Genomic DNA, 18,917 nt, shown 5'->3' on the forward strand with positions numbered 1-18,917 from the left:
TGTTGTCTTCTACTTCTACGAGGTATCCGTACAACAGCTGTACTTTACTACACGTATAATGGTTATTTGCAATATAATGATCTGGGTATTATATTATTGTTTTCCACTTGCACTTTTAGGCCTCTCAAAATAGACCTAAGCTTCACTTAAAAGCCTAAAATGTCAGAAGAATGTAAGGAGAGTGGTTGGAATGTAATGAGAGTGGTTGTGTGGGACTGGGGATGAAGTAATTCTCGCTTGAACAAAGTTGGATAGGCTGTTTTCAAATTAAATCGGACCCAAATGGTGTCCCACTTTACAAATCTGGAATGCTTATACAGTAGGTCGAATGTGTGCCTGTGTCTGTAGAATATGTACACGTGGTTAGAAAGATAAAGATTGAGAGAGACAGAACGTGGCCAATGCCTCGTTTGACCCTGGCTCGTCCACGCAGTTGTAGGTTTCATGAAACGTGTTCTATTTTGACCTGATTACCTCTTGATCATAATGTAGAAGACATGATAGCAAAGCCTCTGTCAGATTCTATATACTGTCTTCATGTCTTATCGACTGGCAGATATTCTCATTCACACTAATAGGCTAATCAGACATCTTCAACCATCCCCCCTCGCCTCACCTCTCCTCTTCTCTCCTCTCTGAGAAAATAACTGTGTGCAGTGAATGGCCACCACTTACTTACCACCCCAACACAGCTGAAGAGCCCTTTGAGCAAGGCACTGAACCCCCAACTGCACCATTCTCCAGTGAGATAGAGCTTTGAGCAACCAGAGCATCACTCAAGGTTCCCATGGCAACAGGATACAGTGAGTACTACTGAGTAGGCCATAGTTAACCTCGCATCACCAGGCTTTCCACCTCGGAGGAAAACCTGGTTCTGGTTTGGGGGTTCCAGCCTGATGACTACAAACCAGTGACTACAACATGACGTAAGAAATCATCCGCTCCCCCTGACCGGATCTTAAACCCAACAAGGAATGCTGCCCAGGCTATAGGCCACACTAAATACCACGTTGGCCATGATAGGAAATACCACATTAACTTGGTGTGTGTAACACCAGGGCTCCACCGGGCGCGTCAGCGTCGCGTCTCCGTCACCGTCAGGGAATGTTCCCTTTGTAATCAATGAAGGGTGGCTCCACTGCCCGCGTTGCGTTGACGGAGACGCGACGCGTGCATTAAAATTGAACCGGTGCGTTTTTTGACGCACGCGACGGAGACGCAACGCGTCCGGTGGAGCCCTGGCGTTACTGCAGCCATGTCATGGTTTTATTTTTCTGTATTTTGTCCTTTTGGGGGCACTCTAACACCAGGGCTCCACCAGACGCGTTGCGTCTCCGTCGTGTGCGTCAAAACACGCACCGGTTCAATTTTAATGCATGCGTCGCGTCTCCGTCAACGCAACGCAACGCGGGCAGTGGAGCCACCCTTCATTGATTAAAAAGGGAACATTCCCTGACGGTGACGGAGACGCGACGCTGACGCGCCCGGTGGAGCCCTGGTGTTAGTGTGTTCAATGGGCTGTGGGTTTCCCATTATGTGTCTTGGTTGCATCTGTGTTCTGGTAATTAAGCTTGTTGGTTACACCTGTTTGTGAGTGAGAGAGGGCTGAAGTCTTTTTACATTGAAGGAGAGTGCACTGTGCAGATCACATGAGAGAGAGCTCTGTGCAGAAGGAAGAAAGCAATGTAGACCAGAAGAAGTAAAGTAAACTAGGAGAAGTAAAGTGAACGAAGTAAAGTGAACTATAAATGTAAAGCAGAAGAAAGTAAAGTACAAGAAATGAAGTAAAGTAAATAGAGAAAAGAAGAGAAAACAAAAGGGTTTTCGAGAAAGACTGAAGGATCCAAGTCGACCCCCCCCCCCCCATTCATGTGCAAGCAGGCAAAGTGGTCAGTATTGTATTTGTTTGGATCTTATTGTGAAGGTTTATGTATTGTGAATGTAACTATGAATGTCCCAAGTTAATGTTTTGTTTGTTGTCTTGTTTTGTATGTCAGTTCTACGGTGTTTTACAGCACAGTGTTTTCAGCATGGTGTTAATAAACAGCAGTAAAAATAATTCTGAGTCTCGTGCGATGGATGGGCGGCACCAGGGCAGGTCCTGAGCAATCTGGCGCCCCAAGCAGGATGTTGTGAACAAAAAAAAAAAAAATTGTTTTTGTTTTTGTTTTTTTTTGGCGCCCCTCCCCCATGGCGCTCGTCGGCCTGTAGGAAGAACCGGGCCTGGGCGGCACAGTGTGTGTGTGTGTGTGTGCATTTCATCTATTATATCAGTCGGTAAACTAAACACCCATCAGTCTAAAGAGTAGAATATCCAATATATCAATTTTTATGTACCGGCGTCACTTGATGCAGGAATACACATAATGATTAGGTGGTTGTGTTCCATTGTTGGATATCCTTCTCCCACTTATTTCTGCATAATGCTATCTCTCAGTTTGACCAACAGCCAGATTCAATCAACTGAACCCCTTTGATCATCAGCTGCATTGTCAAACCACTGTGAATCCCACCTTTGTGCTCTGTGAAAGAGAGGGTCGCAGTCCCGCCCCCTTTCATGGCGACGGCAGGCCCAGGAAATAGTTCCCAATGCATTTTTCCCATAGACATTTCAAAACGTATTTATTTAAAGACCTTATAAGTGTCGTACAAACCCAACTCGAGTCGTGACAAATCATGACAACAAACACAATATTTTGGACCAAACAAATAATTACAAAGAAGAAAAACAATTAATTATTTGTTCGGCCCGAAAATATGTGTTTGTTGTCATGATTTGTCACGACAAGAGTTGGCTTCGTACGAGGCTTAAAGGGTCTTTAAATAAATACTTTTTGAAATTTCTATGAGGAAAATGAACGGAGAATCATTTCCTGGGCCCTGGTAGGGGGCGGGACTGGGCCCTGGCAGGGGGCGGGACTGGGCCCTGGCAGGGGGTGGGACTGGGCCCATGGCAGGGCGCGGGACTGGGCCCTGGTAGGGGGCGGGACTGGGCCCTGGTAGGGGGCGGGACTGGGCCCTGGTAGGGGCGGGACTGGGCCCTGGTAGGGGGTGGGACTGGGCCCTGGTAGGGGGCGGGACTGGGCCCTGGCAGGGGGCGGGACTGGGCCCTGGCAGGGGGTGGGACTGGGCCCTGGCAGGACTGGGCCCTGGTAGGGGGCGGGACTGGGCCCTGGCAGGGGGCGGGACTGGGCCCTGGCAGGGGGCGGGACTGGGCCCTGGCAGGGGGCGGGACTGGGCCCTGGTAGGGGGCGGGACTGGGCCCTGGTAGGGGGCGGGACTGGGCCCTGGCAGGGGGCGGGACTGGGCCCTGGTAGGGGGCGGGACTGGGCCCTGGTAGGGGGCGGGACTGGGCCCTGGTAGGGGGCGGGACTGGGCCCTGGTAGGGGGCGGGACTGGGCTCTAAAGGTTGTTTCAGACAGGGGACTATTAACGCAGACCAGACGCTCCATTTCGCTTGCATCTCACCGGCCTCATGTGTGGGCATCTCACCGGCCTCATGTGTGGGCATCGCACCGGCCTCATGTGTGGGCATCGCACCGGCCTCATGTGTGGGCATCGCACCGGCCTCATGTGTGGGCATCGCACCGGCCTCATGTGTGGGCATCGCACCGGCCTCATGTGTGGGCATCGCACCGGCCTCATGTGTGGGCATCGCACCGGCCTCATGTGTGGGCATCGCACCGGCCTCATGTGTGGGCATCGCACCGGCCTCATGTGTGGGCATCGCACCGGCCTCATGTGTGGGCATCGCACCGGCCTCATGTGTGGGCATCGCACCGGCCTCATGTGTGGGCATCGCACCGGCCTCATGTGTGGGCATCGCACCGGCCTCATGTGTGGGCATCGCACCGGCCTCATGTGTGGGCATCGCACCGGCCTCATGTGTGGGCATCGCACCGGCCTCATGTGTGGGCATCGCACCGGCCTCATGTGTGGGCATCGCACCGGCGTCATGTGCTGCAGACACAAACACAAAAAAACACCACAATATAGCTCTTGTCGCCCGCGGGCGCCTGCACAAAGAAGCTACAAGCTCGTAGCTACAAGCTCGTAGCTACAAGCTCGTAGCGCGGCACTCGGTGCCGCGCTATGAGCTTGTAGATCTGCTATTTTTCAATAGCTAAAGCATAACATAATGCTTAAAACACCAAAAGGGGTTCCCGCCCAAAATGGGTTTAACAGGAAATTCCCTGGCCACCTATATAAAGTAATTACATTGACCCAGAGATTTTCCTTACTTTTCTATTTAATATATTTTTAATAAAAATAATAGCATTAAAAGTCAAAGATTTTCTGTGTTATGCAGGTGGAGAGACAGACAGAGAGAACCCTTTGATCAAGCTTGATTGATTGATTGATTGATTGATTGAAATATTTAGTTTGCAGAACTATAGTACATTTCAAGCACAAACTCAATACAAAGACTTACACTTGTTTACAAGAGGGTCCACCTTGTTCAATTCATCAAAACATTTAGAGACGTACAAATAGACACTTCTATATAGCCAAAGAACAGAACAGGAATTCATCATAAAGGAGGTAAAAAGGGAAAAGAAACATATACAGTGAGGGGAAAAGGGGTGGGGGGGGGATTCCGATTTTACGGGGGCCAGTTTCGAATTGCAGCCGTCCGTAGGTGCCCTTTGAGAGCGTTTTTTGCCCTTTGAGAGCGATTTGAGAGCTGATTGAACTGTATGTTTGAATGATTGAATCAACAGCCCCATATGCAGTATAAGTAGCACGTCATGAACCTCAGTTCATACATTGAGGCTTGAGGACGTGGATGAGACCTCATATTTACTGCAAAACCAATTTTACTTTGAGAATCTGTTAGGTGTCTTCTAAGTTCTACCTCACTGTTGTTGGATCGCCTACTGGAATTAAGAAAGTCATGTAAGTAAGGGCTTGGGTTTTTTCTTTACTTACGCATGCACGCACGCACGCACGCACGCACACACGCACGCACGCACGCATGCACCCACACACACACACACACACACAGCGCTCTGTAAACTTTTCCAGTGTCCTACTGATAAAATGCTGCTCTGTGAACTTGTGTTTATTTCAGTTGTAATTTTATTTTAGTAAATGTAGAGGCTTCACTGCATGCTTTGCTTCAGATGTATTTTTGTCTGAAATACGAACTAAACATTGTCGCTACAATAGACGGGTGTCATGCCTTTGGCAATGTGGTATATAGGTATACTTTTTACTCCACTACACTTTAAACGCTAACTCAAAGTTACTTTTAGGATTTAGATTTATTTTTTTAAAGATCTTCAAGCTCACAAGGCCTCATGATGTGACACATTGTGAGCGTGAACATCTGCAAATTTGCTTTTGGTGTTTGAAGTATATTTTGATGCCAATACTATGGTACTTTTACCCAGTATTCTACATTGCGGTATTGCTCCTTTTACTTAAAGGTAAGGTAGGGTGAGTGATATGTTTTGGTTACATTTTGACCTGAGATCAGATTCTAAAAATGTCTTCTACATCCTGACAGTTTTCTGAAAAAGCTATGTTTCTATGTCAGTCGTTCTTCGATTTTTCAAAAATAGCAGACCTACAAGCTCGTAGCGCGCCACTCGGTGGCGCGCTACGAGCTTGTAGATCTGCTATTTTTCAATAGCTAAAGCATAACATAATGCTTAAAACACCAAAAGGGGTTCCTGCCCAAAATGGGTTAAAATGAGCTGCTATTACAATATTCTCTCCCTCTCTTCAGAGAACAATGGCAGTAGGAACAATGCAGGATGAAAACATCAGAATAATTGGGAGAGAGACAGCCAACTCCAGAGGGAAGTGCCGTACACTGATTGGTCAGTCCAGTTTGGGGACAGAGTGGACGTTGCTTGGGAAAGGTTCATTCGGTCAGGTCTTCAAGGCCAGACATCATCAGTGGGAAAAGGACGTGGCCGTTAAGTTGATATGTCTTGATGACGGGTAAGTGGAAAAGCACTCACCTCCTGTACTTGAGTCAGTATATACTCCTGGTCAAATATTACTCCTGGTCAAATATTACTCCTGGTCAAATATTACTCTGGTCAAATTTGTAGCACACTTGTGTTAACCCATTTAGGCCTGAGCAAAGATTTGAGTTAAAAACGTTCGCTCTGAAAGAATATATATTCAAACATTTGTGCCACATTTTCACGATTTTTCAAAAAATAGCAGACCTACAAGCTCATAGCGCGCCACTCGGTGGCGCGCTATGAGCTTGTAGATCTGCTATTTTTCAATAGCTAAAGTATAACATAATGCTTAGTTAAAACACCAAAACAGGTTCCCTTCCAGAATGTGTTAATTGGTACTGGAGTGCATACTTAAAGGGATGTTTAAATGGAACATTAGCACCCCATAGCATACAGGTTTGAAGTAGCTTGATTCAGTAATTCAATTTTTTGATTTTCATTTGAACATAAATACCTTCCTATCGGACATTCCAACTCCATATTATAGATAGATTAATCCAAAAGGTGCGTCCTGGTGACTGATGTTGTCCTTCTAGAATAGAATAGTAGAATAGTGTTTAGTGGGCTTTTATCGTCACATTATAAGCTAGTTTACACAGCGGTTCCCAAACCTTTTTGGCCATGCACCCCCTGTTACCTCCTGACCTAGCTGACGCACCCCCCGACATGGAAATATAAATTGCATATTGCTATATAGAGACATACATTTCCTATTTATCCACATATATGCACATAATGAACCTGAATATGGCATGTATATGCTAGCCTGGCTAATAAGCCAGACCGAATCAGCCGTTGGCAAAAAATAAATTGCCTGCCGGCGGATTACGGTCTGGAGAGGCTCAATTGTACGCCCATTTCCTACACCAGAGAACTGGTGTGGCCAATCGGGACACGGTATGCAATATGGGCGGGCTTTGGTACAGTGACGTTCAATGCTTGAGACCTTTGACTGACAGTAGCTCTGACCAATTGCGTCAAAGAGAAAATGTTTGAACCCGCCCCCCGGGAAACAAGATCCATACACAGCAACTCCAGACTCAAATACCACGCGACAGTGTGATTTGAGTCTGGCTTATTAGCCAGGCTATGTATATGCAGCATAGGCCATATTCTGCATATACTTGCCATATATTGGCATAATATGTTAGTATATTTAAAATAAAACCATAGCACCACCATTAGCCTTTTCATGTCACGCACCCCCTAGAAGGCGCTCGTGCACCACAAGGGGTACACGCACCACAGTTTGGCAACCACTGAGCTAGTATATATATGGGTCATCTTCAGATCAACCCTATAGAGCGTCACAGTCCCGCCTCCTACCCTGGACCAAGGACTGTCTAAAGAGGACGGGACGCGAAGACCGTACGGGCGACGCCATGTTGCTCCATGGTGCTCCCTGGAAGGAAAGAAACATGCGCAGTTGAGACCAAGGAAGCTGAACGCGGAAGTGTTGGCTGCATATAGCCCATTGCGCATGTTTCTTTCCTTCCATGGAGCAACATGGCGTCGCCCGTACGACGCCATGTTGTCTTCGCGTCTCGTCCTCTTTAGACAGTCCTTGCCCTGGACCAGGAAATGAAACCCAATGCATTTTTCCCATAGACATTAATTCCTTAAAGTATTTATTTAAAGACGGTTACGCCGCGGACAAAGCCAACTCGAGTCGTGACAACTCATGACAACACAAACAATATTTTGGACCAAACAAATAATTACAAAGAAGAAAAACAACAAATAAAGTGTTGTAACCTGCCGTTTTTTTCTTCTTTGTAATTATTTGTTTGGTCCAAAATATTGTTTGTGTTGTCATGAGTTGTCACGACTCGAGTTGGCTTTGTCCGCGGCGTAACCGTCTTTAAATAAATACTTTAAGAAATGTCTATGAGGAAAATGCATTGGGTTTCATTTCCTGGTCCAGGGTAGGAGGCGGGACTGCGACGCTCTATAGTTACATAATATATAAGGCTGCACGTGTCCACTTCAGATCAACACTAGTTACATTATATGTCATGTGTCGTCTTCAGATCAACCCTATAGTTACATTATATGTCATGTGTCATCTTCAGATCAACCCTATAGTTACATAATATATAAGGCTGCACGTGTCCTCTTCAGATCAACACTAGTTACATTATATGTCATGTGTCGTCTTCAGATCAACCCTATAGTTACATTATATGTCATGTGTCATCTTCAGATCAACCCTATAGTTACATAATATATAAGGCTGCACGTGTCCTCTTCAGATCAACACTAGTTACATTATATGTCATGTGTCGTCTTCAGATCAACCCTATAGTTACATTATATGTCATGTGTCGTCTTCAGATCAACCCTATAGTTACATTATATGTCATGTGTCGTCTTCAGATCAACCCTATAGTTACATTATATGTCATGTGTCGTCTTCAGATCAACCCTATAGTTACATTATATGTCATGTGTCCTCTTCAGATCAACACTAGTTACATTATATGTCACGTGTCGTCTTCAGATCAACCCTATAGTTACATTATATGTCACGTGTCCTCTTCAGATCAACACTAGTTACATTATATGTCACGTGTCGTCTTCAGATCAACCCTAGTAGTTACATATTATGTCATCATGTTTCCTCTCCAGACGCCCAGAGGAGGATTTGTTCTGTGAGGCTGAGCTGATGCTCCGTGCAGAGGGGCCCTATATCCAGAAGATCCTGGGGGTCTTCAAGGGCTATAGACCCTTATCCCCCTTGATATTCGTGGGTCTGGTCACGGATATGATGACGAGAGGATCCCTCTTCTCCATGCAGGTCAGCTAGAATCCCTCTTCACGGATGCATTGGTTTCCGTTTATGTCATTAATGATGCCAGCTGTGTGAAAGGGGGAATGTAACGCGCCTTGTATAAAAGCACTAGGCCTGTGTAAATGCAAAATGTACCATTTATATCAAATAAATAAGATAACAATAATGCATTATCACAGGGGTTCTCAACCCGTGGGTCGCGACCCCTTGGGGGGGTCGCCAAATTATTTTGGGGGGTCCCCAAATACATAAAAAAATGAATGGCTGGAAAAAGGAAATGAAGAGTTTACATATAGTACACATAGTACATGCATACACCTTCCCTAATGATTATATCTGGTTTCAGTATTTATTTATGGTGTATTGTCTCTATTATTAAGGTTATTGTAGCAGTCAATCTATATTGGGGGTCGGGAGGGGGCGGGGCGGGGGTCCCGAGACATTGCCAAAGCATTTCCGGGGGTCCCCGGCCAAAAAGGTTGAGAACCCCTGCATTATCAGATAGCAGAGTAAGAAGTCAATAAAACACATAACCAATAACAAATTAAACATATTATTCCTAAGGGTTGTAAAAATGGTATTTTTTGTTTTTTGTTATGATATGTTTGGGGGGAGAGAGAGAGAGAGAGAGAGAGAGAGAGAGAGAGAGAGAGAGAGAGAGAGAGAGAGAGAGAGAGAGCTCTTGCAGTGCCAGCAGCCATCATGTCAGCCTGCATGTGAAGCATCTCTTCACTATACAGTGAAAATGGGTGGATTAGAGCTTTGTATTTGTGTCTCTGCATGAGATTGTGAATGTAACATTTCTGTTTGACACCCCTCCCCCCACCCCCCCTCCCAACCCTCACCAGAGAAAACGAGAGAACAAGCTGCTACCCTGGCCTCTGGTCTTCCGACTGGTTCACCAAGTGGCCGTGGGCATGAGGAATCTTCACAGTCTCACACCGGCTCTCATCCACAAGGACCTGAAGCCCAACAACGTACTGCTGGACTCGGGCCTAAATGTCAAGGTGGGGGATTCCACCAATGAGGAGTCAAGCGTGTCCCTCTTCTGGCACTGCTGTTCATGATCATCTCCATTCTGTTATTGTATGAAGTTGTGGTTTGAATAGAATTGGAGCATTTAAAAGTGGGTTTCGAGCCCCCATCTTGTTTTTCATGATTATTTTTGTAGTTTGTAAAAAAAAAAAAATCACACCCGTGTGAACTGAGTGGTGCAAATCCCCCCCCCCCCCTCTCTCTCTCTCTCTCTCTCTCTCTCTCTCATTAGCAGGCAACAGTGCAATACTTTCTCTCTGTCTCTGGCACAACAGCGCCCCTACTGGTACTCATTAGTCACACATGAGTCATACACAAATATAGGTTAACACGGACATTGCTGTTCCTTGGAGTGGTTGCACCACTCAAAAACGGAGGATGTACCTTGTACATATTTTCTTTTATTTATTTATTTTAAATCTGATCACCTCATGGCCAAACAAAATCTGGATGTTCCTTTTGTGATGTAACACATCTGCATGAGTAGTAGGGCATTAAGCAACTAGTCGACTAGTTTACTAGTCGACTAGTAAATCCACTAGTCGACCTTGTTGGTACTAGTTTTTTTTTATTTTTATTTTTTTCCCCGATTTTGTAGGCCTCAAGATCAGGTAGATTATAGTTATAGTCACCATGTACACAGTTTTTCAATGTACAAATATTTATTTCTAAAAAATAAAAATAAAGGTTTATTTTTTTAATTTATTTTATTTTTTACATAATAGGTAGTTAAACAACTAGTCGACTAGTAAACTAGGCAACTAGTCAACTAGTAAAAATGACTAGAAGTGAATGCCCTAATGAGTAGTTGAGGACGTTGTATAAGTGTAATTCACAGGAAGGTTAACCAGCATACAGGAAGACTAGACCAGTGGGTTCCCAAACTTTTTCGTGTCAAGGACCCCCAAATCAACATTTATTAGGCCACGGACCCCCCATTTGAAAACATATGCCAGTGACCCCGATAAGGGAGGATCTTTACGGCTCTAGCAGTGATTCCGAAACATGTCCATTTCATGGACCCCCAGTTTCACACGCATTATGCTACGGACCCCCGATTTAATGGCATTTCTATCTCTGGTACCCCAATTTATATTGTAAAACCACTGTTAATTTAACTCAGAGAGTGTACAACGGGTCCATTTGGTTCCATTTGTACACTCTCTGAGTTACAGACGCATAAGGGTCCATTTGGTTCCTTATATCTCTAATTGAGCTAGGTACCCCCTGGAACTCCCTCAAGTACCCCTAGGGGTCCCCGGACCACACTTTGGGAACCCGTGGACTAGACTGACATAATGGTGAAGTATTCCAGTGTGACAGCTCTAGGCCAGCCAGGGTGACATGCAGTGTTCAGGCATTTGATTCTGTGGTGGAGCTTGCCTGGCCGTTGTCGTATAGTAGTAACATCATTCTCTCTCTTCCTTCCTTCCTTCCTTCCTCTCTGTTCCCTTTATGCTCTCTCTCTCCGTCCATCCAGATCACTGACTTTAACCTCGCCATGCTAGCCAACAGAGAGACAGTCATTCCTCTCAGGGGGGTGCAGACGCCCTTCTTCAGACCCCCAGAGGCCATGTACACAGCCACCGGTGCCTACGATGTCTACAGGTATTCATCATTCATTCCCTGTGTCCTTTTCTGTGTGGCTTTTGATTGATTGATTGAAATATTTATCAACAGTTTGCAGAATTACAGTACATTTCAAGCACAAACTCAATACAAAGACTGTTATCTGTGAGTGGACGACCCAATTAAGCATTACACTTGTTTACAAGAGGGTCCACCTTGTTCAATTCATCAAAACATTTAGAAACGTACAAATAGACACTTCTAGACTCAGTCACTACTCACTGGCACTGTAAAGCCCTGTGAATATCCAAATGCATTGATGGCTGCTTAGTGGATATAGGACCCATACTAGCAAGTAGAACATTCATGTTGATCATTTAGATGTTTTGTATTACAGGAAGTATATTATGTAAGTAAACACATTTCACATGTGAAGATGATAAATCCAGGTTTAGGCATATGTTTTTATCCTGTTGCCATTCTGCACTTTTTTTGTTTGTGTTGAGAATGAGTTGCTAATGCTGTCTGTCCCATGTGTGATGTATAAACTAATTGCTGAACAATGTCTCTTTTTATTTTAGTTACGCAATACTGCTGTGGACCATTTTAAGTGAGTATAATTCTCTCTCTCACTTCTTCATTTTTTCTTTCTTTCCTTCTCCTTTGTTGTCCTCATTTTCTGTTCTCTCTGCCTGTATAGAGCGTCGCCGTCCCGCCTCCTACCCTGGACCAGGAAATGAAACCCAATGCATTTTCCTCATAGTCATTTCTTAAAGTATTTATTTAAAGACGGTTACGCCGCGGACAAAGCCAACTCGAGTCGTGACAACTCATGACAACACAAACAATATTTTGGACCAAACAAATAATTAGAAAGAAGAAAAAAACGGCAGGTTACAACACTTTTTTTGTTGTTTTTCTTCTTTCTAATTATTTGTTTGGTCCAAAATATTGTTTGTGTTGTCATGAGTTGTCACGACTCGAGTTGGCTTTGTCCGCGGCGTAACCGTCTTTAAATAAATACTTTAAGAAATGACTATGGGAAAAATGCATTGGGTTTCATTTCCTGGTCCAGGGTAGGAGACTGCGGGACTGCAACGTTTTTCTTTCTTTTCTTTTTTGTCTGAAAACGCCAAGGTGCTTGCCTAAAAACACCTTCAAGCCCCACGTTGATAACATTATAAAAAAATATATCTGAGCAAAATAAATAATGTCATCATGCCTCGTCATGCTGCTGCAGTTCTTCCATAGTAAATATTTAAAAACATACATTGTGCTTCAGGGGGAAAAAATTATTATAATCTTGGTGGACACTGCAGTACCTTAATCACTCAATGTCTCAGATTCCATTCTTTGACTTAATGTTAACTCGACAATAAGAATAATTAGAAACTAGATGACGAGTATCCATTCTGTGTATAAGTTAGTTAGTTAGTTAGTTAGTTAGTTAGTTGGTTGGTTGGTTGGTTGAGTTAGTTAGTTAGTTAGTTAGTTAGTTAGTTAGTTTAATTTATTGTCCACGTGTGGAAATTTGTCTTCGGTCTCAACAACAGTAAAAAACAAACAGCAACAACACTTAACACAATTATGTTCTCATGGCAAAAAAGTGCAGGACAACAAACAGTGGCAAATACATTGAAAAAACAACAAATCTAGCGAGACATGGTATCATCTAGTAAGGTTAAGTAAGGATTCTCTTCTCTACTTCCCGTCCCGTCCCAATCATGTGTCTTTTGTGGCGACTGTGGCTCAGGAGGTAGAGCAGGTCGTCCAATGATCCATGGGTCGGCTGTTCGAATCCCGGCTCCTCCTCTCCACATGTCGAAGTGTCCTTGGGCAAGACACTGAACCCCAAATTGCTCCCGATGTGCTGGTTGGTGCCTTGCATGGCTTCCGCTGCAATCGGTGTATGAATGTGTGTGTGAATGGGTGAATGTAATGCACAATCTATGTAAAGCGCCTTGGATAAAGGCTCTATATAAATGCACCATTTACCATTTACCATGTATCTTCCTCTCCACTCTCCCAGACCCCGGGCACAGCTATGCACCGTTTGATGCTTCCAACGGAGTGAGACCATCCCTAGAGGACGTTGAAAACATGAAGGCGGAGGAGGTCCCAGGGCTGGAGGAGCTGGTAGAAATCATGGTGAAATGCTGGAGCCAAAACCGAGACCAAAGACCAACCTTTGCAGGTGAGAAGAAGACTGTCCCGCAACAAGCTGCAGTTTAATGGTTTCATATACCTCCCACCTAGAAATATGAAATGGCAAGGAACTGAACTGAACTGAACTGAACTGAACTGAACTGAACTGAACTGAACTGAACAGAACATAATGTAAGAGAAAATAATAGAGTAGATAACTTCACCCGGAGGTCTGCCTTGATCCATTTTTTTTAAATCGTGAAAATGTGGCACAAATCTTTGAATATATATATATTTCAGAGCGAACATTTTTAATTAAAATATTGGCTTCTGGGGGGGTTCCTGGAACTACATATTTTGAGATGGGGGTCCGTGACCCAATAGAGATAATTCTGGGGGTCCTTGACATGAAAAAGGTTGAGCACCACTGACATAGAAAGTAGAAACATGGGTTTTTCAGGAAAATGTTTTTTTTTATCGACCTCAGTCCAAAATGGTACCCCGAATAAGGGATTGGCCTCAATATCGAGGCCAATAGATAACCAATAGCTAGCGTTTCAGATCATAGAAGCATGCACAAGTTGCGTTTTAAATGTGGTGTGGAAGTGTTGCTACCCTAGATTTGACCAGAGGCCCCCAGAGTGTCTGGGAAACGTTGAAGCCGCCCTACCCTACTGGCCAAACTTTGGTGCCCAAATCGAGAAAAATGCAGAAGTATAGAGCGTTCTCCCAGTTCCGGGTGCAGTCCGTCCGCCCAGTTTGTATATAACTCTATGGATTTGACCACCAGGCGACGGCCGTGGTCCTGAATGCATGGGGGCTTGCTTGGTCTGAGCAGCTGCATCAACGTTGTGTCTGTGTTGTTCCCAGAATGCGCTGCTGTGACAGAAGAGCTGTATGAGAAGCACAAGCATGGGATTACTGACGCTGTCCGCGACGTGCTAGAGGAGCTGGTAAAGAAAGAACACATGATGCATTCTAAACTCATTCACTCACTTTAACCCATTTTGGACAGGAACCCCGTTTTGGTGTTTTAAAGCATTATGATATGCTTTAGCTATTGAAAAATAGCAGATCTACAACGGTGCCGCGCTATGAACTTGTAGGTCTGCTATTTTTGAAAATTTGGCGCAAATCTTCGAAAATATATTTTTCACTCAAATCGTTGCATCCGGGGGCGTCCCTGGAACAACATATTTTCAGATGGGGGGCCGCGGCCAAATACATATAATTCTGGGGGTCCTTGACATGAAATATTGAGCACGACTGACATAGAAACATAGGTATTTTTGCTTTCTTTCTCTTATCTCCTTTCAAAACATAATGTTGTTCAATAGATGTGATCTTGTACAATAACCATACTTCATGAAATGAAACAACATAACTGTGTTCAACAGGATGCTGCTCCAGATACTGAGCCTGCTGTTGTCTTCAAGGACGAAATAGGTGAGCTTGTGTTGTCCTTATAGTCCAATGCTAGAGGAGGTATTATTATTATTGTATTGTCCTTATAGTCCAATGCTTGAGGAGGTATTATTATTATTGTATTGTCCTTATAGTCCAATGCTTGAGGAGGTATTATTATTATTGTATTGTCCTCATGCATCCAATGCTAGAGGAGGTATTATTATTATTGTATTGTCCTTGTGCATCCAATGCTAGAGGAGGTATTATTGTATTGTCCTTGTGCATCCAATGCTAGAGGAGGTATTATTGTTATTGTATTGGCCTTGTGCATCCAATGCTAGAGGAGGTATTATTGTTATTGTATTGTCCTTGTGCATCCAATGCTAGAGGAGGTATTATTATTATTGTATTGTCCTTGTGCATCCAATGCTAGAGGAGGTATTATTATTATTATTGTATTGTCCTCGTGCATCCAATGTTTGAGGAGGTATTATTGTATTGTCCTTGTGCATCCAATGCTAGAGGAGGTATTATTATTATTATTGTATTGTCCTTGTGCATCCAATGCTTGAGGAGGTATTATTATTATTGTATTGTCCTCATGCATCCAATGCTAGAGGAGGTATTATTATTATTGTATTGTCCTCATGCATCCAATGCTAGAGGAGGTATTATTATTATTGTATTGTCCTTGTGCATCCAATGCTAGAGGAGATATTATTATTATTGTATTGTCCTCATGCATCCAATGCTAGAGGAGGTATTATTATTATTGTATTGTCCTTGTGCATCCAATGCTTGAGGAGGTATTATTGTTATTGTATTGTCCTTATAGTCCAATGCTAGAGGAGGTATTATTATTATTGTATTGTCCTTGTGCATCCAATGCTTGAGGAGGTATTATTGTTATTGTATTGTCCTTATAGTCCAATGCTAGAGGAGGTATTATTATTATTGTATTGTCCTTGTGCATCCAATGCTAGAGGAGGTATTATTATTATTGTATTGTCCTTGTGCATCCAATGCTAGAGGAGGTATTATTATTATTGTATTGTCCTTGTGCATCCAATGCTTGAGGAGGTATTATTGTTATTGTATTGTCCTTATAGTCCAATGCTAGAGGAGGTATTATTATTATTGTATTGTCCTTGTGCATCCAATGCTAGAGGAGGTATTATTATTATTGTATTGTCCTTGTGCATCCAATGCTAGAGGAGGTATTATTATTATTATTGTATTGTCCTTGTGCATCCAATGCTAGAGGAGGTATTATTATTATTATTGTATTGTCCTCGTGCATCCAATGCTAGAGGAGGTATTATTATTATTATTGTTGTATTGTCCTTGTGCATCCAATGCTTGAGGAGGTATTATTATTATTGTTGTATTGTCCTTGTGCATCCAATGCTAGAGGAGGTATTATTATTATTATTGTATTGTCCTTGTGCATCCAATGCTAGAGGAGGTATTATTATTATTATTGTATTGTCCTCGTGCAGTCCAATGCTAGAGGAGGTATTATTATTATTGTATTGTCCTTGTGCATCCAATGCTTGAGGAGGTATTATTATTATTGTATTGTCCTTGTGCATCCAATGCTTGAGGAGGTATTATTATTATTGTATTGTCCTTGTGCATCCAATGCTTGAGGAGGTATTATTATTATTGTATTGTCCTTGTGCATCCAATGCTAGAGGAGGTATTATTATTATTGTATTGTCCTCGTGCATCCAATGCTAGAGGAGGTATTATTATTATTGTATTGTCCTTGTGCATCCAATGCTAGAGGAGGTATTATTATTATTGTATTGTCCTTGTGCATCCAATGCTAGAGGAGGTATTATTATTATTGTATTGTCCTCGTGCATCCAATGCTAGAGGAGGTATTATTATTATTGTATTGTCCTTGTGCATCCAATGCTTGAGGAGGTATTATTTATTATTATTGTGACTGTAGGTCGCAGAATTACTATGAAAACCTGCGAAACCTGTCCGTCGCTCCGTCACTCACATATATGGTTGTCAGTCCATCACGCCTCGTGACAACACGCCTCGTGTGACGCTCCATATAAGGCTGTCTCCGTTATATGAAGATCACGACGCCTCGTGACACACTCCTGAAGGTTGTCAGTCCATCACGCCTCGTGACATTGTGCCATCAGGGGTGTCCCACTGTCCCTATGTGGTCCTGGCTCACCGTGTCCCACTGTCCCTATGTGGTCCTGGCTCACCGTGTCCCACTGTCCCTATGTGGTCCTGGCTCACCGTGTCCCACTGTCCCTATGTGGTCCTGGCTCACCGTGTCCCACTGTCCCTATGTGGTCCTGGCTCACCATGTCCCACTGTCCCTATGTGGTCCTGGCTCACCGTGTCCCACTGTCCCTATGTGGTCCTTGCTCACCGTGTCCCACTGTCCCTATGTGATCCTCATGGCTCACCGTGTCCCACTGTCCCTATGTGGTCCTCATGGCTCACCGTGTCCCACTGTCCCTATGTGGTCCTCATGGCTCACCGTGTCCCACTGTCCCTATGTGGTCCTGGCTCACCGTGTCCCACTGTCCCTATGTGGTCCTTGCTCACCGTGTCCCACTGTCCCTATGTGGTCCTGGCTCACCGTGTCCCACTGTCCCTATGTGGTCCTGGCTCACCGTGTCCCACTGTCCCTATGTGGTCCTCATGGCTCACCGTGTCCCACTGTCCCTATGTGGTCCTGGCTCACCGTGTCCCACTGTCCCTATGTGGTCCTGGCTCACCGTGTCCCACTGTCCCTATGTGGTCCTCATGGCTCACCGTGTCCCACTGTCCCTATGTGGTCCTGGCTCACCGTGTCCCACTGTCCCTATGTGGTCCTCATGGCTCACCGTGTCCCACTGTCCCTATGTGGTCCTGGTTCACCGTGTCCCACTGTCCCTATGTGGTCCTGGCTCACCGTGTCCCACTGTCCCTATGTGGTCCTGGCTCACCGTGTCCCACTGTCCCTATGTGGTCCTGGCTCACCGTGTCCCACTGTCCCTATGTGGTCCTCATGGCTCACCGTGTCCCACTGTCCCTATGTGGTCCTTGCTCACCGTGTCCCACTGTCCCTATGTGGTCCTTGCTCACCGTGTCCCACTGTCCCTATGTGGTCCTCATGACTCACTGGAAAGTTCCCACTGGTCTCAAGTGGACCCTCCAGGTTGGTGGCGCTGGCTCCTATGCCCAAGATAGGTGCTCGGCTCGTGGCTGGGCATATATTTAGCGAGGAGGGTCGATGTCAGTCACTCAGTGAATGATGTTTTTTAATGTTTACTGTGCTGTTTTCTCATCAGATGTAGTGAAATGGACACCAGACCGGTGTCCTGGATGGCCGCAGGTTCTCCACAGATTTATAAATCTCTTCGTGCGGACGCGGATGTGGCAGTGGGTCAGGAGGTACCTGTAGAGCAGCCGTCCTTGGGATCCGAAGGTTCCAGGTTCGATTCCCGTCTCCTCCTGGCTAAGTGTCGAAGTGTCCTTGACCTCGAGTCCTTCAGTCTGTCCTCTCCTACTGCTGTGAGCATGTTGTTGGTTGATTACACTTAATTAGTGACATTCAAATCATTCATTGTTCATCTATATTGATTCATTATTAATTAGATCATTGTCATGCCATTGTTTTGTTTTAATTTCATATTCATTCCATACATATTATTAAAAGGATATTCATAATAAATGAATATCTCCTTATTCAGATATATTATATGTTATAACATATAATATTATATTATATGTTATTGTATGATCATAGAAGTGTGTAATTGTTCAATAAATTGATTCTTGAAGGTCTGATATTGTTCTTGTGTATTAATATCCATAGACGCCGGGGGTGCGTTCCCACCGAGAGATTAAAATCATTGTTCAAGCGACACAATTACATGACCTAAGATGCGCCCTAAGATGCGCAAAATCAATATCCACATTTAAAACTCTGCTGAAAACCCACCTTTATCTTAAAGCCTTTTCCTAACTGTCAT

At 44.3% G+C, this 18,917-nt stretch overlaps 1 protein-coding gene across 6 annotated transcripts; it reads left to right on the forward strand.

The window, feature by feature from the left end:
* The first annotated feature begins 651 nt into the window (after window positions 1–651).
* On the forward strand, window positions 652–18,729 carry LOC306916871 (ankyrin repeat and protein kinase domain-containing protein 1-like). Of its 6 annotated transcripts, none has more exons than XM_079494949.1 (11): window positions 652–803; window positions 4,828–4,896; window positions 5,732–5,949; window positions 8,607–8,775; window positions 9,618–9,776; window positions 11,285–11,412; window positions 11,955–11,983; window positions 13,403–13,567; window positions 14,389–14,471; window positions 14,916–14,964; window positions 18,234–18,729. In XM_079494949.1, exons 3-11 carry the CDS (start codon window positions 5,738–5,740, stop codon window positions 18,344–18,346), a joined length of 1,107 nt encoding a protein of 368 aa, XP_079351075.1. In that variant the 5' UTR covers window positions 652–803; window positions 4,828–4,896; window positions 5,732–5,737; the 3' UTR covers window positions 18,347–18,729. The 6 variants fall into 6 exon arrangements, with proteins under 6 accessions (XP_079351075.1, XP_079351073.1, XP_079351077.1 ...); XM_079494947.1 differs by having other exon boundaries at window positions 4,838–4,896; XM_079494950.1 differs by lacking the exon at window positions 652–803 and adding an exon at window positions 912–926 and having other exon boundaries at window positions 4,838–4,896.
* The last annotated feature ends 188 nt before the right edge of the window (window positions 18,730–18,917 follow it).

Source organism: Electrona antarctica (genome assembly GCF_951216825.1).
Source record: "Electrona antarctica genome assembly, chromosome: 24".
Taxonomy (NCBI): Eukaryota; Metazoa; Chordata; class Actinopteri; order Myctophiformes; family Myctophidae; genus Electrona; species Electrona antarctica.